A 21,836-nucleotide genomic window follows, 5' to 3' on the forward strand; every position below is an offset into this window, starting at 1 on the left:
AGATGTTCTGAACGGCTTGAAGAACTGGATTTTAAGGCCAAATATCATGTTTGGCCGGAGATGTTCTGAACGGCTTGAAGAACTGGATTTTGAGGCCAAATATTCTGGTCGGCCGGAGATGTTCTAAACGGCTTGAAGAATTGAATTTTGAGGCCAAATATTCTGGTTGGCCGGAGATGTTCTAAACGGCTTGAAGAACTGGATTTTGAGGCCAAATATCCCGGTCGACAGGAGATATTCTGAACTGCTTGAAGAACTGGATTTTGAGGCCAAATATCATGTTCAGCCATACTTGTTCTGCACGGCCGGATGAACTGGATTTGCAAGCCAAATATTCTGCTCGGCCTAAGACGTTCTGGTTGTCATGATGAACTGGATTTGGAAGCCAAATATCATGTTCGGCCATACTTGTTCTGCACAGCCGGATGAACTGGATTTGCAAGCCAAATATTCTGTTGTTCGGCCATACTTGTTCTGCACAGTCGGATGAACTGGATTTGCAAGCCAAATATTATGTTCGGCCTAAGACGTTCTGGTCGTCTTGATGAACTGGATTTGGAGGCCAAATATCCTGTTCGGCCTAAGACGTTCTGCTCGTCTTGATGAACTGGATTTGGAGGTCAAATATCCTGTTTGGCCATAGTTGTTCTGAACGACCGGATGAACTGGATTTGCAAACCAAATATTCTGTTCGGACTAAGACGTTCTGGTCGTCTTGATGAACTGAATTTCGAGGCCAAATATCCTGTTCGGCCTAAGACGTTCTGGTCGTCTTGATGAACTGGATTTGGAGGCCAAATATCCTGTTTGGCCGTACTTGCTCTGAACGGCTTGAAGAATTGGATTTTAAGGCCAAATATTCTGGTCGGCCGGAGATATTCTGAACGGCTTGAAGAACTGGATTTTGAGGCCAAATATCCTGGTCGGCCGGAGATGTTCTGAACGGCTTGAAGAACTGGATTTTGAGGCCAAATATCATGTTCGGCCATACTTGTTCTGTACGGCCGGATGAACTGGATTTGCAAGCCAAATATTATGTTCGACCTAAGACGTTTTGGTCGTCTTGATTAACTGGATTTGGAAGCCAAATATCCTGTTCGGCCATACTTGTTCTGCACGGCCGGATGAACTGGAATTGCAAGCCTAATATTCTGTTCGGCCTAAGACGTTCTGGTCGTCTTGATGAGCTGGATTTGGAGACCAAATATCATGTTCGGCCTAAGACGTTCTGGTCGTCTTAATGAACTGGATTTGGAAGCCAAATATCCTGTTCGGCCATACTTGTTCTGAACGGCCGGATGAATTAGATTTGCAAGCCAAATATCCTGGTCGGCCTGAGATGTTCAGAATTTTGTCTTGAATCACGCTATATCCTAGTTAGCTTGAGATGACCAGAAATTTGTCGCGCTATATCCTGGTCGGCTTGAGATGACCAGAATTTTGTCTTGTAGCGGATGACGCTATATCCTGGTCTGCTTGAGATGACCAGAATTTTGTCTTGTAGCGAATCATGCTATATCCTGGTCGGCTTGAGATGACCAGAATTTTGTCTTGTAGTGGATGACACTATATCTTAGGGGTGGACATGGTTCGGTTCGGTTCGGTTTTGGGGTATACCCAGAACCGAACCATATATAATCGGTTCCCTGAAATTGGAACCAGAACCAAACCATATATGTTTGGAATCGAACCGAACTAGAACCATATATAATCGGTTCGGTTCGGTTCGGTTCTGGGTTTACCCAACCTTCACCAAATGTAGATATTTTGCCTAATCGTATTTATAATCGGTTCGGTCCTCTTTTATATATGAACTACAAAGACTAACATGCACGAATTTGGAATAATCAGGCACAAATTTGCACAAATTTGGGCAATGCAAAAATTATATATGACTTACAAACATGCACAAATTGGAATAATCAAGCACAAATTTGGGGGGTGAATTAAAATTTTAAAAACAAAGCAACATGTTAAAGAGGGGTGAATTAAAAGGGGGTGGGGTGATTTTATCAAGCGATAAGGCATTGGGTTTTAAGGTGAGGGTTGGTTCTCGGTTCGGTTTTCGGTTCCGGGATCCCAAACCCAGAACCGAACCGAATTTCAATCGGTTCCAGGATATCAGAACCGGAACCGAACCATATAAATATGGAACCGAACCGAACAGAACCATATGTGCCGGTTCGGTTCGGTTCCTCGGTTCGAACCGGAACCATGTCCACCCCTACTATATCCTGGTCGGCTTGAGATGACCAGAATTTTGTCTTGTAGTGAATCATGCTATATCCTGGTCGGCTTGAGATGACCAGGATATAGCGCAATCTGCTAAAAGACAAAATTGAATTTTGTCTTGTAGCGAATCACGCCATGTCTTGGTCGGCTTCAGATGACCAGAATTTTGTCTTGTAGTGCATCGCGCTATATCCTGGTCAGCTTCAGATGACCAGAATTTTGTCCCGTAGCGAATCGTGTTATATCCTGGTCGGCTTCAGATGACCAGAATTTTATCCTGTAGCGAATCGTGCTATATCCTGGTCGGCTTTAGATGACCAGAATTTTGTCGTGTAGCGCATCACACTATATCCTGGTCGGCCTGATATGACCAGAAATTTGTTGCGCAATATCCTGGTCGGCCTGATATGACCAAAAATTTGTTGCGCAATATCTTGGTCGGCTTGAGATGACCAGAATTTTGTCTTGTAGCGGATGACGCTATATCCTGGTCTGCTTGAGATGAACAGAATTTTGTCTTGTAGCAAATCATGCTATATCCTGGTCGGCTTGAGATGACCAAGATATAGCGCAATCTGCTAAAAGAAAAAATTGAATTTTGTCTTGTAGCGAATCACGCCTTGTCCTGGTCGGCTTCAGATGACCAGAATTTTGTCCTGTAGCGCATCGCGCTATATCCTGATCGGCTTCAGATGACCAGAATTTTGTCCCATAGCGAATCGCACTATATCTTGGTCGGCTTCAGATGACCAGAATTTTATCCTGTAGCGAATCGTGCTATATCCTGGTCAGCTTCAGATGACCAGAATTTTGTCTTGTAACACATCGGGCTATATCCTGGTCGGCTTCAGATGACCAGAATTTTGTCTTGTAGCACATCGCGCTATATCTTGGTCGGCTTGAAGAACGAATGAACTGGAAACTGATTCAGGTCAGCCGGTTCAGGTGGTCCGTCTCAGGTCGGCCGAAAAACAGATGAGCTACTACAACTTAGCCTTCTTCAGGTTAAGTTTTACCCACGCGTTATATCCAGTTCGGCTGGAGACGTTCTGAACGGCTTAAAGAACTGGATTTTGAAGTGAAATATCATGTTCGGCCGTATATGCTCAAAACGACTTAGGACGACCAGGATTTTGAAGTGAAATATCCTGTCCGGCCATGTGTGCTCTGAACGGCTGGACGAATTGGATTTTGGAATGAAATATCCTGTTCGGCGATATACGCTCTGAACAGCTTTGGACAACCAGGATTTTGAAATGAAATATCCTGTCCGGCCATGTGTGCTCTAAACGGCTGGACGAACTGGATTTTGAAGTGAAATATCCTGTTCGGCCGTATATGCTCTGAACGGCTTAGGACGACCAGGATTTTGAAGTGGAATATCCCGTCCGGCCATGTGTGCTCTGAACGGCTGGACGAACTGGATTGTGGATGAGATGCCACTTGCTCTCTGTGGGCAACTCTGAAAGGCTGTGTTGTATCCAGGTCAGCCAAATTCTGGTCGAACTGGTCATCACGACGAGCTTCAGCTAATCCTTTTTGGATAGGTTTATTCATTGCATTAGTAACGACTCGATCTTCGACCTAGCTCGAGGCAAGCTTTTGGTCCAAAGCGAGCACGTTCAAATCGAGTTAGAAATTAGCATTTTACAGTTTCAACCGAACGGATCAGTTTCAGACCCTACCCAAGGTGGACCTCAGGCTTTAGGCATGTCTAACCCGAGCTGGGACTCAAGTTTTTAGACTTATGTTTATTCTAACCGAGCAGGTCGGTCTTAGGCCCAACCCGAGGTGGACCTCAGGCTTTAGGCATGTCGAACCCGAGCTGGGACTCAGGTTTTTGGACTTATGTTTATTCTAACCGAGCAGGTCGGTCTTAGGCCCAACCCGAGGTGGACCTCAGGCTTTAGGCATGTCCAACTAGAGCTAGGACTCAGGTTTTTGGACTTATCCCTCTTTTTTCCTTTGGAAAGCCTTTTCGATGACCACCTAACGAAATCTTCTTCTCTGGTCGCAGCCAAGATGGGGGTTCTGGACGTGTTGAGGGGCGTGTAGCTCTCTTCCCTTCTCTGATGGCTCCTTTCTCTTCTTGGAGGCTTATCCTCCCTACGTTGCTTCGTAGGGTTTCTGTTTCGAAGTTCTCCTCCTGTTCGAATCCAGTGCAGCTAGCGTCTCTTCTACAGATGTATACTCTTCGGCTCCAGTCATGAGATCCGCCAAGGAGTGTGGGTTTCGACGGGCTACAGTTCGCCAGAATTCATTGGATTTGGCTCCCGCGATGAGCGTATTCGTGGCGGCCGAGGGGTCTAGGTTCTGGACTTGGAGGGCCTCCCTGTTGAATCGGCTCACGAACGCTTTCAGAGACTCGTCGTCCTCTTATCTTAACGCCATTAAGGATGCCGCTGTCTTTCGTGGCCTTCGACTACTCATGGAGTATCGGACCAGATCATCCCCAAACTCCTCAAAATCGTCGATGGAGTTTGGTTTAAGGCGTGAGTACCAATCTCTTGCAGCTCCCGTTAGTGTGGTTGGGAAGGCACTGCAAAGGAATCCATCGGAGGCACCATGCAGGAGCATCAAGGTTCAGAACATCTCCAAATGATCCACGGGATCAATTGTTCCATCATATTGCGGGACTAATGGCATCTTGCACCCTTTGGGCGCTGGCGCGCCTAATATTTTCTGTAAAGGGAGGTCTACTTGAGAATGGTCTTGAAATGGGCCAATTATGATCATTTGTCAGCTCCTCGATTCGATGATCTATTTATTCGATTCTTCATAGCATTGGGTCGGCTCTCCTCTCTACTCGGCTAGCTGGTCTGTTCCTTCTCTCCACAGTGGGACTTGCCGCTGAGTCTGAATGACTTTCTGAGCTCTTTCGACGGTGTCGAGATCTCGCCTATTCTGCACGATCCTCTCTGGCTCGGTGTCTATGCACTGAGCGAGATCGGAATCGGTGACGGGGATGAGGCTCTGTTTGTGCATGTCTTGTTCTGGAGTGATGGGTCCCCCTCGAAAAGGAGTGGCGGGTCTGATCACGGCAGAGAGGTACATGCTCTTCTCTAGGGGGGTTCAACCTTCCTTGTGTAGGTCGGGGAACTTCTGGGAGATGTTGCTGAGGCGCTTGTTGGATCAGGTGCGTGTACTGATCAACAAGGGTTGTCATTTGTTGGAAAAGGGTTTGGATTTGCTCAGGCGTAGGAGTTGAGATGGGGATCGGATGTTCAGAGCGAGTTGGGCTGTGCTCTGCTGTCATTGGGGGACAACCCAAGGAAGCAGGATTCTTCCCTGGGAGCCTTCGATTCCCGCTTTTGATTCCCGCTCTGGTAACCTTGAGCAGGATTCTTCCCTGGGAGCCTTCGATTCCTACTTTCGATTCCCGCTTTCGATTCCCACTCTGGCAACCTTGGAACAAACTTTTGCCCTTGGGGACAGGTGTCAACCTATTAGTGGATCAAACTTTACCCTTTCCTTCATGCCCTTGGACAGGTGCAAGATTGTGGTTGGGCAAGGTTTACACTTGATCTTTCCTTTTTTAGGCTGTAATGACCCTATTACCCCTTGTTGGGTGATGAGCATGTGGGCTTGCCTTGGTGCCACGTGTTGATTCGTGAGTGGGGGATCTTTTTACACCCCATCAGGACTCGTCATAACTAACTAGGACTCTATGGATACATGTTATAGCCCATTTTTTTATGGGATTGTATACATTAGATAGTTGTAACTAACCTCTTGATACTTATCAAGAATACTAATATAAATATGGGATCTCTGCAACGTAATTAGCATGCACATCATTTCCAAATCTATATGTTTTCTTCTCATTCTCAAAGATATCTCATTTTCATGGTATCAGAGCAGGGCACGAACCTGTTCCTGTAATTCTGCTTCGTCTCCTACTCGTAGCATTGTCCTTCGTGTCTCATGGTATCTCCTTTGCTCTTCTTCTCCTACCCGCGGCATTGGCCTTCGTCTCTCTCTCTCTCTCTCTCTCTCTCTCTCTCTCTCTCTCTCTCTCAAGCTTTCAATCACTTCTCACTATTCCAAGACACATCTCCTCTTCTCCCTTTTAAAAATATAAATATCACTCTTGCCTAAACATATCTCCCAATATCACTCTTTTCCCAAGACGCATCTCCTCTTCTCCTCATCTCCACTTCACACATCCCTGCACCCCCCCCCCCCAGTTTATCAACCCTTTTTCCCACAACTCATTCAAAAACCTTTTTCCTCCTTTCTTATCTAAAGTATCCTCTCCTTTCATTTAAATTTCCTCTTATTGTCACATCTCAATAGCATCGCCCCCAACTCCACCAATGATTCCGATTCATCTACTCGCACCCCTTCTCTTAAGGCTCATTCACAATGATGACGATCTCCAATATTCATCATCTTGTCTCGATTCGACTCAATTGCAACAATGATCTCCTGCGGAGGAGCCAACTACTTCCCATCCTCCATAGTCAGGATCTTCTGCGATTCATGGATGGATCTATGCCTCCACCACCTCGTTTCCTTCATCCTACTAACGGCAAAGATCCCATTCCTAACCCTGATTTCTACCTTTGCGATCATGTGGATTCCACATTTCTTGGCTGGATCAATTCTACGTTGGCCGAATCAGTTCTCTCACAAGTTGTTAATCAGCAGACTGCTCGCGCTGTCTGGCTTTCCCTTGAAAATTCATTCTCTGCTTGCTCCTCTACTTGCATGGTTCAACTCAAGGTTGCCAGGGCGGGAATCGAAAGCGGGATTCAATTCGGGATTCGAAAGCGGGAATCGAAGGCTCCGGGGATGGTTGGGAGCGGGAATCGTGGGTTTGCCGGAGAATCGCTGGGGATTCGTCGGGGATTCGCCGGAGAATCGCCGGGGAATTGCCTAGGAATCACGGTTCTAAAAATTGGGAATCGGGCTTCCCATAAAGTGGGAATCGGGGTTCTGACGAATCCGAACCCCAATTCCCAATTTTCGGGGATTCGAACCGATTCCCGAATCGGATCCGCGTACTGGGGAATCACGATTCCCCAGTCCAGGGAACGAATCCTGCTTCCTTGAAGCAGAGTGCCTCCCAAAGAAGGTATTATTTTCCTTGAATGTGTAAGCAGCATGATACACAATCTCTTTCATCACATTTGATGTTTGGATTTTGGTGTGTAGCAAGGAATGTTCCTCAACTTTTCTCACGAACCCTTTTTGCTTAAAAGATTTTGTCATTTGTTGGAGTGTCATCGCTTACAAGAAACCTACACCATCCTTATATGATTGCAATTTTGAGAATTTGTTGGAGTGTCATGGCTTATTATGACCTTATATGATTACAAGTTTGAGAATCTATTGGTTGGTTTTACCTTCTTTAACAATATTGATTTGGATGATAATCTTTGTTGGCCTAGATCAAATTCCAACAGTCTTTCATTACCACTCCTTAATTCTATAAAATGCAATTCATGTGTGTAACCTTCATTGCATATCATATGTTTTACTTTATTTTTATGTGACTGTTTTTATATCATTCATTGATAATTGAAGTATGACATTATAATTAACAAATACTTTCTCTTTTCAGGAGAGAATCTCACGGTGTTACATAGTGAGTTAAAACCCAAAAGAAAGCTTGTAAAGGGATTGAAAAAGAAATCTCTTTCGTCCAAAAATTTGGGAGAGGTATATGATTACACGGATACTTGTTCGTCACTTACTGCAAATATGCATTAGCATCACAAGTTTCAAGGAAGCTTTTGAAGTATTGCATCTCCAATTTCATTTTTTGTATTTTTCTTGCAACACCTGCCATTCTCTGCTGCCCTTATTTTTGAAATAGGTTTGTTTTATTATATTGTTTCTCAACTCAACTCAACTAAGCCTTTGTCCCAAACTAGTTGGGGTCGGCTAATGAATCCTTTAGAATTTTCTATAGGATTCATTTCATAGAAAAATGGCAAAGTATACAGCCGGCTGCCAACCTAACGCCTACCCTCCTCCTTTATCCTGGCTTGGGACAGGCTGTGTAAAACACAGGCGGAGTTTTTATTTTATTGTTTCTACGAAATTTATTTTGTACTGTTGTTCCTTCCATGCACGGGACGAATGTTTGTATATGGCATTTAATGTTCCACGCATTTGCTCGAAATAAACTTTCCAAATTAAAGTGACATGGAATCTATTGCAGGTCATGGAGAAACTTGTTGACATTGTTACCTTTCTACATCCGGAGATCAATGGGGCCTTTTCCAACAATGGTATGTTGTAGAATTTCATCGCAATTGGAATTGGCAACACTGTAAATCCTATATATACTTGTTACAACTTATATTATATTATGTGTATGTAGATCTTAATGTACATAGCCTCATGTATATCCAAGGAAATATCATGGATGGATTTATATACTGGTGTTTGGTTTTTCCTAGTAAGAAATTAACACATACACAAATAGATAAATTTGGTTTTCTCAATTTATTTATTCTTTTTTGTTTTTGGTTTTCTCTTCCCCTTTCTTCTTCGTCTTCTCCTATTGCTCTCCATCACAACCATTCCACACCCACTATGTCACTATGACTGCCATTGCTCCATCGCAACCATAATTAGTTTGCCATTATGACTGTAGCCATCATTATCATTTCCGCTGTTCCCATTCTCTCACCATCGCTCTTACCATCCCTACATCCAGTTCAGTCACTTTCTTCCCAGAAAGATGGGGTTTAATGGAAAAACAAATTCTTGTATCAGGTGGTTTTGCAATAGCCAAATCCTCTTATAAACTGCATAGGCATGTTTTCCTTGTACCAGCAATCTAAAAACTGCTGGTGTTCTAGTTGGTTCACTACCAATCATGATGGCTCTTGCAAACAAAATCATTGATCAGCAGAGGAGGCTTTCTCGTGGCAGATTTTGGTTTTAAATTTTTGGTGTTTTATTACTATTTTTTTTGTGGGAAATAAATGTTTAACTAAGTTAATAGCCCTTGGGTATTGTTAAAAGTATAAAAGATAAATAACGCCTTTCTCCAACAGCTTAAGCTTTTGGAGAAGTTGGTTAGTTAACATGGTATCAATTGTGAACTCGGGAAGCATCATCGAGTGTCTTTCCCTTCCCGAGTCGTTACTAGGGTTGATAGTTTATTTCAGTTAGTTCATTGCGATATATGGGGACCTTCTCGGGTCGCGTCAAATAATGGATTCCAGTACTTTGTGGTTTTTATTGATGATTACTCACGCATGACTTGGTTGTATCTTCTGAAAGACCGCTCTCAGGTTTTCTCTGCTTTTAAAATTTTTCATGATGAAATAAAAAATAATTTAGTACTAATCTTAAATGCCTGCGTACTGATAATGCTCGTGAGTTTTTCTCTACTACTGATGGCTTTCAGGACTATCTCTCTTGTCATGGCATCCTTCATCAATCATCATGTGCATACACGTCGCAGCAGAATGGCGTCGCTGAAAGGAAACTGCGATATCTACTTGAGGTGGCTCGCACACTCTTCTTTGAGATGCATGTTCCTAAATCCTTTTGGTCTGACCCCATTCTCACTGCTTGTTTCCTATCCAATCGTCTTCCATCTTCGGTGCTTCACGGTGATTCTCCATTTCACATAGTTTATCCACATCAGGACCCATTCTCCCTTACACCGCGAGTCTTTCGCTGCGTATGTTTTGTTCATCATTTGGGTCCTGGCCGTGATAAGCTGGATCCTCGTTTAGAACGGTGTATTTTTATGGGTTACTCTCGCACCCAGAAAGGATACCGTTGCTACGGTCCACGTCTACGCCGATGGTATGTATCAGCTGACGTCACATTTTTCGAATCAGAACCATTCTTTGGCTCTTCCTCTGGTCCTTCCAATGTCAGATCAGACCCTGAGGTGACTATTTCACTTCCTGAGCTTTCTCCCATTCCTACTACTCCTATTGCACACCTCCTGCTTGCCCTTCTGAACAGGTCGACTCGTGTGCTCCCAGGGTAGCTCGTCCCCCTACTACAGTCCAATATAAACGTCGTCCACAGCAGGCACGTCCCTCGCAAGCCGAGAAATCGTCCTCACAGGCAGAGATCTTCTTACCCCCTCCTCAGGTATCTGATTCTCCTATTGCTTCCCGTACTCGTTCCCATTCTACTGCTCACCCGCTTTCTAATTTCGTTTCTTATGATCGTCTAACTCTCCCTTTCAAAAGCTTTGTCTTGTCTATATCTTATGCTGTGTTACCACAGTCTTTGGATGAGGCTCTCCTTCACCCAGGCTGGCAGGCTGCAATGGACCTTGAAATGGGCGCTCTTCAGTCCAACAACACATGGGATCTTGTCTCTCTACCTGCCGGCGCTCGACCAGTTGGCTGCCGATGGGTCTTCTCCCTTAAGTATCTTCCTGATGGCACGGTTGATCGACTGAAGGCACGTCTGTTGGCAAAGGGTTACACTCAGACATTCGGTGTAGACTACCATGAGACGTTTTCTCTAGTTGCGAAGATACCTTCTGTCCGTGTTCTACTCTCCCTCGCCGTTAATAATGGTTGGCCTCTTCACCAGCTATATGTGAAGAACGCCTTTCTGCATGACGACCTACTTGAAGAAGTGTATATGGAGCAACCGCCAGGTTATGTTGCTCAGGGGGAGTTGTCCTCATCTGTCTGTCGACTCAGAAAAGCGATTTATGGGTTAAAGCAGTCACCACGTGCTTGGTTTGGTAGATTTAGTGAGGCAGTTATGAGGTTTGGTCTCAAACAGTGTGTTGTAGATCACTCAGTATTCAGCTATCAGTCATCAGCAGGATGCATTATGTTGATTGTATACGTCGATGACATCATTATTACAGGCAGTGACTTAGGGGGAATTCAAAAATTGAAAGACTTCTTACAAAAAGAATTTGCAACAAAGGACTTGGGACGTCTCAGATACTTTCTTGGGATAGAAGTTGCGTACTCCTCTCGTGGTTTATCTTTATCTCAAAGGAAGTATGTTCTTGATTTGTTAGAAGAGACAGGAAATCTTGGTGTGAAACCAGTAGCTGCACCCATGGATCCAAATGTGAAATTGGTTCCAGAAGAGGGTGATTTGTTGAAAGATCCTGGTGGGTATAGAAGACTTGTGGGCAAGCTCATATACCTAACCGTTACTCGTCCTGATATATCCTACGCCGTTGGGGTAGTTAGCCAGTACATGATCTCTCCTCGCACATCTGATTGGAACGCAGTGGTTCAAATTCTCAAGTATCTGAAGGGTGCTCCAGGGAAAGGATTACTATTCAAACGGCATGGTCATACACGGATTGAGGGGTTCTCAGATGCTGATTGGGCTGGATCTCCTGCGGATAGGAGATCGACTACCGGGTATTGTACCTTTGTTGGAGGTAACCTGGTTTCATGGAGAAGTTGGTTAGTTAACATGGTATCAGAGCCAAAGGTCTCGAGTTCAAACCTCCCGGATAGCAAAAATCCACATGCAATGGTCGGCCCAAAGTGGGACCACATGTACCACGTGTTTGCCAAGTGGGCCACACGTGTGGGGGAGTGTTAAAAGTATAAAAGATAAATAATGCCTTTCTCCAACAGCTTAAGCTTTTGGAGAAGTTGGTTAATTAACAAGTATTACTTGTATTAGTATTTTTATTTTTATTTTTGTGCGTGTGGAGTGGGGGTGGACATTTATGTCTTTTCTTCAGCCATCAAGGGCTTGATATAAATACATAGGAATCACCCATCACAGTGTAATAATTCTATTCTCTCCAACGTTTTCCCCTTCCTCTCTTTTCATTTTCTCTTCCTATTCTCTTTTCTGTTGCATTCATCTTCCTTGAATTACAACTTAGTGTCAAAGCAAGATTTACAATTGTTTGTGTATGCAAATCAACCATTGTGACTGATCGCACCATTGGTGACATCATCAAGCCGTAAGACTGACACCATCTGTCGTACGGTCATGGTTTCAGTCTGAAAAACTTCATGGTTAAAGAGGGCATATATTTCTCATGAATTTGGTGTTTTTTCGAGAATTTTTTGAGACCTCCATAGTGTGTTTATGATTTTTCTAGAAAAAATACATAAAAGTGTACTTTTGGGGTTGATGAGAGAGAACCCTCTGCCCTTGATCTGCTAAGAGGGGAAACCTAACCCTTTTGGAACATTTTTTGATGAGGATCACATTAGTGATGACCTCGCTTCGATCCAACTCCGATTGAGTAAGTTCTAGTTTTTTTTTTTTGAAAATGATAGCCATAATACCATTCAAAAAAAAAAAGTTCTATTGATTTTTGTGGTATCCTATTTGGGCGTCACGCCCTGTTTTGGGGATTTTTTTGTTGAAATCTACGTTTTAGCCAGCTTTCGACCATTTAGAGGGTTGAGAATCTCACTCTAAGATTGGTTTCAGGCAATCTCCTAACTCCTGTGGCTTCGGCTGTTGGATCCGAAGTGAGCTCCATTGTTGCTGTTGCGGGGACTCTGTGCAATGTGTTTGAACCAAGGTTGCCAGAGCGGGAATCAAAAGTGGGAATAGAAACGGGAATCGAAAGCGGGAATTGAAGGCTCCCGGGATGGTCGGAAGCGGGAATCGTGAAGTCATCGAAGAGTCACCGAAGAGTCACTGAGGAGTCGTCGGGGAATTGTCGTGGAATCGCTAGGGAGTTGGACATCGCCAGGGAAACTCCGTGGAATTGCCGAGATCGCATTTCACATAATATTAAACCGCGGTTCCCAAAAGTAGGAATCGGGTTTCCGGGGAATCATAAAGCTCGATTCCCAAAAGTGGGAATCGGGTTTCCGGCTGTTAAAGTGTAAAAGATAAATAACGCCTTTCTCCAACAGCTTAAGCTTTTGGAGAAGTTGGTAAGTTTACATGGTATCAAAGCCAAAGGTCTCGAGTTCAAACCTCCCGGATAGCAAAAAAAATCCACATGCGATGGTCGGCCCAAAGTGGGACCACATGTGCCACGTGTTTGCCAAGTGGGCCACACGTGCAGGGGAGTGTTGAAGTATAAAAGATAAATAACGCCTTTCTCCAACAGCTTAAGCTTTTGGAGAAGTTGGTAAGTTTACACCGGCGAATCCAAACCTGAATTCCCAGTTTTTTGGGATTCGAGAAGATTCCCGTTTCGGATTTGAGAACCCGGGACTCGAGGTTCCCCACTCCCATGGAAGAATCCTGCTTCCTTGGTTCAACTTCACCAAGAGATCCTAAATATTTGCAAAGGTGCACTATCCATGCCTGATTACCTTCAAAAGGTGAAGTTTATAGCCGATGCTCTTTCGACTATTCAACGTCCTCTCGCAGATGCTGATCTGGTCAGCTATACCCTCACATGTCTTGGCCCTGAGTGCTCTGAATATGCCAACTTCACCACTGCTCTTTTTGTTCATCAGCCACTTCCATCATTTGCAGAACTCCACTCTCTATTCTTTGGTCATGAATCTTTCTAGAACGGACACAATGTCTCCAATCTGACCATTTCACCGCATTTCTCACTCAGATGAACAGCGACTCGACCTCCAGAGGTCGGAATGCATCTAATCGTCGCCGTAGAGGTGCCCCTTCCAATCATGGCAATAATCGCCCCCCGGAATACTCTCCTCTAATTGTCAGCAAGGTATCCTTGGTCGAGAACCACCGCCACCTGAGTTGTAGCCAATACCTTGCCAAATCTGCAAACGTTGAGGTCATGAGGCTGGACACTACTACCAGCGATTCAATCAAGCATTTCAGTCAAATGATCTTCCAAGATCCTTCTCCGCCCTCAACATCAGAAGCCTTGATCAGCAGTGGTATCCCGACACAAGAGCAATGAATTACATGACTACGGATGTCAACTCCATTCAAAAAGGCATTGAATATACGGGTAAATCCTCTATTCAAGTTGGTAATGGACATACCTGCCTATCACTCATGTTGGATCCGTCACTACTCCTGTTTCTGGCCTCACTCACAATAATTTTCTATGTGTTCCTGTGATTAAGAAGAATCTTATTTCAGTTGCCCAACTGACTCGTGACATTGATCGTGTGTTCTTCTTTGATTCTCATGGCCGCATCATTCAGGACCGTTGATCAAGGAGAGTACTTCACAAAGGAACAACTAAGGGAGGGCTGTATCTGTTGCTTCATTCACCAATTTCATCCCCGGGCTCTTCGCAAGTTTTTATGGCGACTAAAGTTCCTAGCACTACCTAGCACCAACGGTTAGGTCATCCCTCTAATTAGGTGCTCCGCCAATTAGTTTCTCATAAAAGGATTACTGTTAGCTCCGCTCCCTTCAGATATTTCAATTTGTTCTACATGTCTGGCCAGAAGACATTGCAAACTTCCGTTTCAATTATCTGATCTACACACTACTAATGCATTAGATATATTACATTCTGATTTGTGGGTACCAGCTCCCGAGCAATTATGGCCATCGATTTTATTTATTGTTTATGGATGATTGTACTCGTTTCTCATGGATATTTCCACTCCGCTCAAAGTTACCCCGTGGAGATTGTGATCATGAAGATCATCTAACCATTGAGCTTATAGTAGCGTTGCATATGTTTTTGGTACTATACAGACTGTATTTCCACTTGTGACAGGTATGAATGGGACGCCGATCCTAGAGACACCGATCCTGGTGGCAGCAAAGATGGGGGTGGTAGAGATAGTAGAAAAAATTCTCGACACATTCCCAGTTGCAATGCAAGACATGAATCAGGATGGAAAGAATATAGTTCTCTTGGCCGTGGAGAACAGACAACCCCATGTGTATAGGCTCATGCTAAAGAAGACTGTGTTTAAGGAGAGTGTGTTTAAGAAAGTTGATGTTGAGGGAAATAGTGCCCTACATTTAGCAGCAACATTAGGCGAAAACCGACCATGGCTCATTGCTGGTGCCGCTCTTCAAATGCAATGGGAGATCAAATGGTACAAGGTGTGACTAGTCTCTCTCCTTAATTTTTCCAATGTCTACTTTAATGTTTAGCATTTATCTTTATTAAATTGATCTAAAATAAAATTTAAATCTTAGATTAATTAGGCCGTGTTTGGCTGCCATGAAAAAAATTTCCATGAAATTTTAGCTTATCAAGTGATGAGGGAGGGCTAGGGAGAGTGGGAGAAGGAGAGACTAGAGATGAAATGGGGAGAAAGTGAGAAAAGGCTGAAAAAAAAGGGAAAGAAAAACTCTAATCAAAATTCAATTTTTCCTGCTTTTTAGCCACCTCTTCTCAGTTTTTTTATCTTAAGTCTCTTCTCTCCTCCCTCCCCCCAACCCAACCCTAGCCATCTCTCACCACTAGATAAAGTAATATTCCATGAAAAAAATTTATGGTTGCCAAACGTGGCCTTAGACCTTTTCATATGAATAAACATAAATATTATAAAATTTTTAAAAAATAGGGTTATCTCATTTAGCAGATAAAATGAGGCCTCTTAGGATTCACACATTTTCCTCTTCATCCTTTTTCCAAAAGGTGCTTCACGAAAATTAGAGATAATGAACCTCTTAAAATTATTGTTCCCTTAGAGTATAATTTATGAGCTAGGATTTCTAAAGATGTTGGTTAAGTGTGGGACCTTTTAGGGATCTTTTGCTTTGGTTGTAGGATCCAATGACTACTCTCCTTAATTCATGTCAGCCCTCTGATGCAATGCTTTGGTTGTTGGTTAAGTATCATGTTTACAATCCAACATATTCATGGATTCTCTTAATTGGGCTTCAAAGTTTGGTAATATCAAGTTATACAAATAATACACAAGATAATGTGAACCCCACATGTAAGAATTATCTGTATCCTGCAAATTCGTATCAGCTGACAGTGATCACTTCATTAGGTTTTCTATACATTAACCTCTTCAGTTTATGAAAGGGTTCAGATAAGCATAATTTGCTATTGTTTGTTTACTTCATTTCAAATATTTGCCATGAAATGTTTTTTCATGGAATATTAGTTCATAATGTGGTGAGAAAGGCGTAAGGAGAGACTTGCGGGCATGACCGAGGAGAAGGTGAGGAAAGGATAAAAACAGGGGGAAACCTCCACAAAAACAGGGGGAAAATCTAATATTGGTGTGAAAGGGGTAAGACAGACTTAGCGGGCATGACCGAGGAGAGGGTGAGAAAAATCGATCCTATTTTGTGGAGTTTTTTCCCCTGTTTTTCATCCTTTCCTCACCCTCTCCTCGCTCATGCCACCCTCCCTCACTGTTGAGTAAACTAATATTACATCGAAAAAAACTCATGGTTGCCAAACATAGCCTTAAACTCACACTTGTATCTCATCTCAGTTTGTCAAGGCCTCCATGGACCGCCATTTCTTCATTCAATACAACCATGAAGGCCAAACACCGAGGGATATCTTCACAAAGACACACCAAGACCTGGTTAAAGATGGGGGTACATGGTTAACCAACACCTCCCAATCATGCTCAGTTGTGGCGGCACTCATCGCCACGGTCGCCTTTTCCTCGGCCACCACCGTTCCTGGAGGAGTAACCAACAACGGCCTCCCAATATTCGAAGGCAAACCGGCGTTTGATATCTTTGCCATTTCTTCACTTGTTGCACTATGCTTCTCTGTTACTTCCTTAATCATGTTCCTGTCCATCCTCACTTCTCGCTACCAGGAATCTGATTTTGGGAGGGATTTGCCACAGAAGTTAATAATGGGCCTCACATCTCTCTTCTTCTCAATTGCTGCTATGTTGGTTTCGTTTTGTGCTGGTCATTTCTTTGTCATCAAAGACAAGCTAAAGTATGCTACTTATCCAGTCTACGCGGTCATGGGTGTGCCTGTTACATTTTTTGCTATGGCTCAGTTTCCACTTTATTTTGATCTTATAAAGTCTACCATTAGAAAGGTACCTGAACGTACCTACCAGGCACTTTCTGTTTAGTTGTGTTCTTCTTTCTTTTATATATATTTTGGTTTGTGATTTTTTCTTCATTGGAGGTTGTTTGCGACAGTTATGCTCCTGGGTTTGGTTTTTGTTTTTGGTCTTTCTTGTGTTGAAGACATGGAGATGTACCACTACAACTTTATTAGTTATGTAACTCTCTTTCTTTCTGCCTTACTTTCTCTATCCCACTCTCTCTTCATCTGATATTTTACTTGTTTAGTAACATATCATTGGGGCTGAATGCATTATTGAAAAATAGAATCTGTGCTAATGTTTTATGAGGAAAGGAGACTCCGTTGGAGAGGTCTAATTAGGTTGGGGAGGTTGAAATGAATGTGGTGTGCCTTATATACATACATACATACATACATACATACATATATATAGAGAGAAAGAGAGATATACACATATATACTAATGCACATATATATCTACTAGTATGAAACCATGTGCAATGCATGAGGCATGAAAGAAGACAAATAGCAAAGAAATCTTAACAACTGTCCATCTAAAGAAAGAATATAGGAAGAAGAACTGCCATTCAATATATATATAGGAAGAAGAACTATCTATAATTCTATGTATCCATCTACAAAACATGTATATCCTGCTCATGAAGATTAAAAAAATCATAAGCCAAAGAAAAACAAGTAAATAAAAAAATAAAAGCAAACAAATAAATCCTCTCTCTTTTAGAAAAAGTAAAATATATGGTTTTGTTTTCCTGATCTGTTTTGAAGATGTTACGTATCTTTCTACCAATGAAGAAAACACGTCCACCAAAAAAAAAAAAAAAAGGAAAAGCCATAAAGTCATATAACTTTTTGTCGTGGAAGTTTGTTTAATGAAAATTTTAAAAGAAACTCACCTCTTTTGAGTTGCACTTGAATTCTCCTCTTCCTAAAGCTTTCGACAATATTCCTGTTTAAATCTGTCCAAGGCATGCAACTCTTGGTATAGTTCTTGTGAACAAAAGAGGTGTTTCCATAAAACAAACATATGACAACACTAAGCTTGCAAAAATTATTCTTCAAAAAGAAAAAATACAATCAAACTATTCAAATGCTACAAATATGAAAGAAGTGGTAATGATTCTTTCCATTGAAAATAGATGTACATACAATGCATCAAGACAAATTAGTAGAAAATATTTCTTCCACTAATTTGCAGAAAATAACACATAATCATGATTATGATCAATAAAGGAACTTCCCCCAGGCCGGAGAATCAATAAAGGAATAATAAAAGAAAAACATGTGAGACAACCGGAACATAGAATACCATAAACAATACAGCATATAATATCCATTTTTATTATACTTATCAAAATAGCGATTAAAGAATCAAAATACCATTGGGGATATTTCAAGGATTTCTTAAACGAACCACTTCTCCTGCAAAACTTTCAACTCCTCCATGTAGAAAGGGAAACAGAAACCAACAGATTTACTCTCCAAGATATAAAGGTAGATTATAGTCAAATATGGCAGTCATAACCACGCAAAGTAATCACATTCATGAATACAACAACAAACATAAAAAAGATTTAGTTATTTCTCCATTATCCACCTCTTGTCAGAAGCATCAATTCTTAGTAGTTCATCCATATCTTTGGATCCTAAAGTTGCATACCGATTGAATTGGGCGCTAGCGGCTGCCAAATCCAACTCTTAAATGAATTCAAAAACCTGCTTAAAGCCCTATATAAGCTATAATGAAGGCTATAACATAGTTTCTCATAACCCCTAAAAAGAAAGAAAAAATCTTCAGGGGAAGTGGAAGCCCTGTTTCTCATTCAATGGCAAAAACCCAAATAAGGCAAACCCAAAAGTCCACAAATCCACATGAATTGGCATGAGGAGAGATTCAAAAATAAAAAAAAGCATACAAACCTCTCACTCAAAACCATAAATCAGAAAGCACAAAGGCACAAGCCCCCCATGAAAATACATCACCCAAGATAAAGAGAGCAAACTAATATTGAAAAACACATACCCATTAGAGTAGATAAGAAAAAGCTCTCAGCTGGCTTCAGTTGTTTGTTTTGGTTTCTGTTAACCTTTTTCTTAGCTTTTACTACTGAAATGAAAGTCCCACTGAAAAACTGTTGATCTCCTCTACTTGGCCTTCCAAATTATCATTTCCAGTGAGTTCTGATGTTACTTTGTCAAAGCAAGAAACAGAAAAAGTTTCATGATGAATTTAAAAAAAAAAAACAGAGAGTTGTTACTAATAAGAAAGAATAGAATCCAGATACAAATACGAATCATGTGCCTAAATGAAATAGCCAAAGAAAATAACATATTCTAGGGTTCTCCACTATTCTCATAGTGAGTGCTTACAGTGTCTTGATGTTATCCGCAGTATCACCTATTCCCCATAGGAATCCAGTCTGCCCATAATCTAAAAGAAAGTATCAAAGCAAGAAAGTGATGAGATTCTCATGATCACATAAAAATTAAGTCTTAGAAAGAAGGAATCAAAACAATGCACTGATTAAATCCAGTCATGAAATACACATTGCTTGAACAGAAATAAACCATAACTTGGAAGAAATAACGAAAGCAAGATACAATAAATTCTGGTTCTTAATGTAGGAATACCTACAACAAAAAAATTTGAAAAATGATATTTTTATTTCAATCTTTCAAACATCTTTACAAGGGTTGGGACTAGGAGTCCCAAGAACAGAACAAAAGATACCCTATGCTAAGACCTTGAACACCAAAAACTTCCTCTAAACCTCTGCTGCACTTATGTCATCAAAAAAACCTAAACTTCTAACAATATCCCGAACGTTATGGGAACCACCCTCCTTTCAGAAGACTCCAGCAGCAACTCACCTTTAAACGGCTCACCTATGCCGAACACTTCTCCAACTCCTCCAGGATGTGCTGAATTTGAAAATCCGGCATATCAATGAAAAGATACTCCGGAACCCTATCCATGAATCCAGGTTTTTTTTCTGCTAGCAATCATTTGCCGTGCCGATCACCTTGTTAGCTTCCCAGTTCTGCCTCCTCGCGGCCCTTTCTTCGTTCAATATTAGTTTGAAGAAAGGATGTTTATACAACGGCAAGTGGGTGTCTTTGACTGTGTCTGTCCCACAGAGGCTATACAAAGTGAAAGGGCAGTCTTGAGTCTCTAGCTTAAATAATTTCCACTGCTTTCGAAGAAGATCTCCCGACATCTCTTTGTGGGTTGGTCATTGATGGAAGCCCTTTCTTCATCATAGGTCATCGACCTCATCCTCTTGAGAATTTTTACTAATACCAGAATCTCCATAAATAACCATCTGTTCCGACCTCCTGAACAAGAAGATGAATCGTGTGTATTACCTTGATTATCCATTTATGCTTGGTTGAGGATGAGAACGGACTGCCCAGTAAACCAAGTAAATCCAATGAGCTCTCTTTTGTGCTTTTTACTGCTCTTCAAGATACTGTACTAGTGATGCACTCTAATTCCAATCCCAAGACCTTACAACTCTCCGCTTCTGAGATAAGTAAAGAGAGATGCGCTCAAAACACGGAGACCTGTCGAAAAGGGTAGCGCAATCCTAACAGAACGCTTCTTTTAGCACCAAATGTTAAATAAATAAGGATTATGGCCCACTCCCCGACATCCAAGAAATAATAAAATAAGGGAAACTTCTGCAATACGCTTTGGCCTCTATGGCCTCACGTCTGGTGAGAGTACTAAAAGGTGGAGCCCCCATTCCCAAAAAAACTAATGTCTTCTAGTGACTGGGGAAAGCTACTAGTGACTTATCCATAAGTGAAACCTACCCTAGCCGAATGTGAAAATAATTTGAGAAGACTTGGAAACCGGCTATTGCTTTTCTCCCGTACCCCTACTAAATTAGTTCCCGAAGATTTCTCCAAAATTCTTCTAAGAAACTTTTCATTTGACCTTGCCACCCTGGCCTTGAGTTTTAAACCAAGATGACTTTCACCAGAATAAGTGTTCCTTATTCTTGAATAATAGCCAACTTTTTTACTCTTCTTGGTAGACAAATCCAGCCACGCAACTTTTCGCCTAGGGGCAGGAGGGTCCTTTGACTCGGGCCCTGCCAAAGACAGGCAAGTTTGACCAAAGCTCTTGTTTCCAGGTGCAATCATACTGAAATAAACAAGAGTGGGGGTGAATTGTTTTTAACACTAAATTATGCCTTTTTAAAATTAATTATGAAACCTAATTTGAATTTTCTTCTCTTGATTAGATTTTGGTTAGTTCAAATGAGATCAAAACAAAATGAAATGCCAAACCAAAATCAAGAATGAAAGTGCAAGAAAAAGAAGGAACACACCGATATATAGTGGTTCGGGCAAAGCCCTACTCCACTCTTCTTAAGATCGTCCTTAAGGATTTCCACTATGCGAGACCTCCACGATGCCCAGCTCCGAGGCGATTAAACTTCCAAGGGATATTAAATGAGGATGCCCTTGACACCTTTACACCGACTCTCCTTCTTCGCCGAGTTCTAAGCGATACTCCCTAGGGTATTAAATAGGATGCCCTAGCCACCTTTACAAGTAAAGAAGATGAATAGCTTGGCTTCTCTTGAAAGCTTGATGCACGTTGTAGTCCCTTGAATGCTTCTCAAAGTAGGTTGCAAGTTGAAAGCCCTAAATCCAAACTCAAAAGATTTGCAAGTGCAAGGCAAGTTTGGGGAGAAAACAAATTCTTAAGCTCAAATGGGTTGCAAGTTTGTTTAAATGCTTAAGGAGGTTTTTCCAAATATTCAAG

At 42.0% G+C, this 21,836-nt stretch overlaps 1 protein-coding gene across 3 annotated transcripts in view; it reads left to right on the forward strand.

Moving 5' to 3' along the window:
• The window catches only part of LOC143875702 (uncharacterized), a 33,964-nt gene extending 16,703 nt beyond the window's left edge, over positions 1-17,261 (forward strand). For all 3 annotated transcript variants that reach the window (XM_077377307.1, XM_077377305.1, XM_077377306.1), the window contains 4 exons: positions 7,799-7,896; positions 8,402-8,471; positions 14,786-15,120; positions 16,476-17,261. In XM_077377307.1, coding sequence (XP_077233422.1) covers positions 7,799-7,896; positions 8,402-8,471; positions 14,786-15,120; positions 16,476-17,084 — 1,112 coding nt within the window. In that variant the 3' untranslated portion in view covers positions 17,085-17,261. The remainder of the gene's footprint in view (positions 1-7,798; positions 7,897-8,401; positions 8,472-14,785; positions 15,121-16,475) is intronic.
• Positions 17,262-21,836: the final 4,575 nt, after the last annotated feature.

Source organism: Tasmannia lanceolata, unplaced genomic scaffold (genome assembly GCF_043159265.1).
Source record: "Tasmannia lanceolata isolate RefF3 unplaced genomic scaffold, GAP_Taslan_0.1 ptg000004l, whole genome shotgun sequence".
In the NCBI taxonomy this organism is placed as follows: Eukaryota; Viridiplantae; Streptophyta; class Magnoliopsida; order Canellales; family Winteraceae; genus Tasmannia; species Tasmannia lanceolata.